Source organism: Polistes canadensis, unplaced genomic scaffold (assembly GCF_001313835.1).
Source record: "Polistes canadensis isolate GaletaPanama2010 unplaced genomic scaffold, ASM131383v1 scaffold_242, whole genome shotgun sequence".
In the NCBI taxonomy this organism is placed as follows: Eukaryota; Metazoa; Arthropoda; class Insecta; order Hymenoptera; family Vespidae; genus Polistes; species Polistes canadensis.
The window spans coordinates 72,331-76,707 of record NW_014569789.1 but is presented as its reverse complement, the minus strand read 5'-3'; the positions used below and the strand labels follow the sequence as shown (position 1 = coordinate 76,707).

General features: G+C 26.9%; 1 protein-coding gene across 2 annotated transcripts in view; it reads left to right on the top strand.

Moving 5' to 3' along the window:
• LOC106790496 (microphthalmia-associated transcription factor) overlaps nucleotides 1-4,377 on the top strand; it is a 99,111-nt gene that overhangs the window by 72,182 nt on the left and 22,552 nt on the right. For both annotated transcript variants that reach the window (XM_014755445.1, XM_014755446.1), the window contains exon 4: nucleotides 1,372-1,561. In XM_014755445.1, the coding sequence (XP_014610931.1) occupies nucleotides 1,372-1,561 (190 nt within the window). The remainder of the gene's footprint in view (nucleotides 1-1,371; nucleotides 1,562-4,377) is intronic.

Genomic DNA, 4,377 nt, shown 5'->3' with positions numbered 1-4,377 from the left:
GTGTGTGTTTTTTTTTTATTTATTCTATATTATATTCTTTACTATTTATTTATAGTTTTGATAATAGATGAATGAGTTATGGTTTTATCAATCGAATATCAAAGTTCGTATTAGTTAGTATCATCATTATGAATAGTGTTGGTAGATACGTGTGTATGTAGTATAATACATATAAAACATTTTTAGTACGCGACCGAACGGTAAATTACTTTATAATTACGGTGCAATTAAGTGTCGGCATTTAACGTTCCACCGCTCCGGTAATTAAGCCGTCGAAAAATAAATGAAATAAATGATCGCTTAATGGTGGGTGCTACATTTTTCTAGCACAGGCTAGAAAATATTGTGTCGTTTAACCTCTTTTCTTTACCTATTACTTTGTCCAAATTTTTCTTTTTTTCTTTTCTCTTTCCTTTACATTTTATTTCTATTTATTTATTTATTCATTCATTCATTCATTCATTCATTCATTCATTCATACAAATTATCATTTATTTTTCTAATCGAAATACTTCTACCTATTATAAATAAAATATTTATATTTTATATATGAGTTTCAAAGGGAAATTAAAGACAGTTAATAAATTTGATGAACAATTTATTATGACCTTGTTGAACGTCTCGTCCCTTACTGGGGACTTCATCAGCAACTAAAAATTTTTATTGACTTTTTAATAAATATAAACATTACAATAAATTCTAATTTTTACCTTGATCAATTTAGTTCACGCGTCAATACATATTATCTTTTTTACAGAGTCATACATTTCAATAAAACTTAACATATTACAATACAATTTGATCATAAAACACCTTATCTTATCACACGTAATCCTATACTGAATTCTATCTAGACTAGTGTTTAATAATCTAGGTATCTTTGTAAATTTTTAAAAAAATTTGTAGTTGCTGAGGAAGTCCCTAGTAAGGGACGAAACGTTCAACAAGGTCATAATAAATTATTTATCAAATTTATTAACTGTCTTTAATTTCCCTTTGAAACTCATATATATTAATATACTGTTGGGACAAGAATATTGATAATTAAATTTATATTTTATTTTCTATAGAAAATATTTTCCTTCTTTTATTTTTATAAGATTTTGTTAAACTTATATAATTATCATAAAAATTATATATTTCTCATTGTGTGTATAATATTCAATTAGTTAATAAAACAACAGGAGTTTTTAAATAAATAAATAAATGTTCAATATAAATGGGATAATTAATTAACCAAACTCGTATAAACAAAAATATATATATAGAATAATATATATGAATATAGAAATTAAAATCGAATTAAATAAAATTTTTCTAATGAATTACTTTTACCTTTTTTCTTTTTTCTTTTTCGGTTAATTATTCTAGGCGGAAGATCTCCTGGACGATATCCTGTCGTTCGAGGCTGGATCCTTGGGCGATGGATTAAAGGATAATCATGGGGGTAGTCTTTCAAATTTACCGGATCTTCAAATTAAACCAGAACCACTTTTGTTAACCGAAGCGGAGATCCATGCATTGGCAAAGGATCGACAGAAAAAGGATAATCATAATATGAGTAAGTTTTATTCATTATTATAATTCATTTCTAATCAATTTTTTTTTCTTCTTCTTCTTCTTATTCTAATATAACGTCAGAGAGAGAGAGAGAGAGAGAGAGAGAGAGAGAGAGAGAGAGAAGAATAAATTAATTATTATTAAAAAAAAAAAAACTCACACGTGTGTGCAATATTTCGATTTTCACTATTGTTACGTAAAAATATTCAATAATATATGAGCCGTTTATTTTGAAAGTGGCCTAACTCCATTTGTCAATTATTTCCGATTACGCATGGTTACATGTAGAACTTTAAATTATCTATCAATAAAGCATTTAATATTATTTATATTCCGAGTAAATACGATAATTCTGGACACATAAGTTTTCAGAGTTAGTTGAATAACTGAGCCGTTTATTTTGAAAGTGGCCTAAGTTCATTTACAYTTAAATTATTGCTACTTCAGTAGCATATTATAAACGCAATATAACAAAAGCGTTAATAATAATTTATTGTTTGTCTCCCGAGATTATTACAATATTATCGAAAAGTGTCAACAAGGTAATAACTTTATTGTACATGAAATGTGACAAGCAGATTTTGTACCAACAAAATTATTACAAGACGCAATTTTTTAAAGGGTCAAGAATTTTAACGGAGAACCAGTAAACTGGTTTAAAATATGTTCGATGCGTTTTGTCAAAAATGAACCATATCAAATTTTCTATAAGACATCAATGAATGAGAACGAAAATTGTAAAGTCTTGAATTTATTACCACGTTGGGGTAGAACAAGAAAGTTCGAAAATATTGTATTGACATATCACTGTATAAAAATATCAGACAAATTACAACCGCAAATTTCAAGGAAATAATTGACTTATTACGATATATATCACCGGAACATCACGATTTCTTTAAATCCCTTTTACATACACAAAATGTAGATGAGTAGAAAATTGTTTTGTAATTTATATTTGTACAAAATATTTTGAATCGCATAATTTATGTTTTTAAAGTGTTATAAACATATGTAAAATAAAATGAGTATTGTTTTTTTCAATTTAAAACATCTTAAATTATGTTTAATGGACTTCGGTTCCTTCAAATTTAATAACGAATCTGGTTGTTCATTTTGAAAATGGCCTAACTCCATTCTTGGTAAGAAAACGCATATTATTCACTTAATAATTGACATTATTTTAATAGGAACTGTAAATTTAACACCTTTAGATACACTTAAGCAGCATAACTCATTGATATTCTGTACGTATATTTTTAAATTCATTCAAACGCAAAACTTTAAATATCTCGATTTGAAGGTAAATGGAGTTAGGCCATTTTCAAAATAAGCGGATCATATTTTAGAATTACTAACTAACTTACAATAGTTGTTAGGAAAAAACCAATTACATTTACCAGAATTTTCATGGATATGGCAATGGGGGAGGGAATGAGGGGGCGGGGGGGATGTAAATCACATGCTATTCGCATAAAATACACGTACGTATTCACCCACACCATTATATCCTTTTCTGTCCTCGATTATTCACTCGGAAATTTGCCTCGGGTGTATTCGGTTTTGTACTGATAGGGGGTGGGGGAGGGTTGAAGAAAGAGTAACACGTTTGCAAGCACGAATATTGTGAGATAGTATGAGTAACAAATTTTCAAAGTGTAATATGTATATATGTATTATTACATATTTATATGTGTACACATCACATGTGGTATTAAGAAGAACAAACGAACGAACGAAAGAATTTTTATTGTTCGTTTTATAATCGACCACAATTATTATTGCATCTATTTCGAGATATACTATTGTTTATTTTAACAAACGATTGTATTCAAATGAAAAAAAAATATCATTTTAAATTGAGATAAAATAAATCGATTTGTTTAATAAAATTCCTGTGTTATTTAATATTAAATTTAAGATAAAATAATATTTAAAATATATATATATATATATTATTTTATCGTTAATATTATATTAAATAATAAATAATTATATCTATCGAAATAAATTCTATTTAATTTTCTTATTTAATACAATATAATCAATACATTGTATTATTTAATACAATATAATCAAAATCGTGGCAATAATTTATTAGTTTTTTTTTTTATAACGAATCATTCGTTGTTATATATTTGTTAGATACAATTATTTTCTTTTTTTTGTTTTTCTTTTTGTTTTGGATTAAAACAAAGGGGTGGCTACGAACGATTTGATAAATTTTGCGAAATTTGTTCGAGTAATCAACGTATAAACTTTGAATTATACGATTTCGTTACGTGCTTTGGTTTTTTTCCTCTTTTTGGAGAGAAAAAGCAATAAGCAATAAAATTTAGAAAATATACGTGGTACGAACGTGTACGTAACGTTGAAAATCACCCCCTTTGGTATTATACACACTTACAAAATCTAGGAGTACCTTTTCTATGTACGTTGATATTATAGTTTGTGTTGAAACGATCCTACCTAGCTACGTGCAACTTGATACCTTATACGTATAGAAATAATTTATGCACTGAGAACACGTCACGCTGTTATTAACTTAATCATCCTGTACCTCGTCAAACGGAATACGCGAGTTACCGTTCATTCCTATATATCTCACTAACTGCATATGTTTCTAACATATATGAGTGTGTGTATATATATATATATTTGTATATAGTACGTGTGTGTATGGTACACGCCCGTTGTGCACGCAGATTAGTCGAAAATAACATTTATTTTATATTTGAATCTACACGAATTATTTTTCTTATATCTATTATAATTTTTTTACTTTTACTTTTTCTTTTTTTTTTTTTTTTTTTTTTT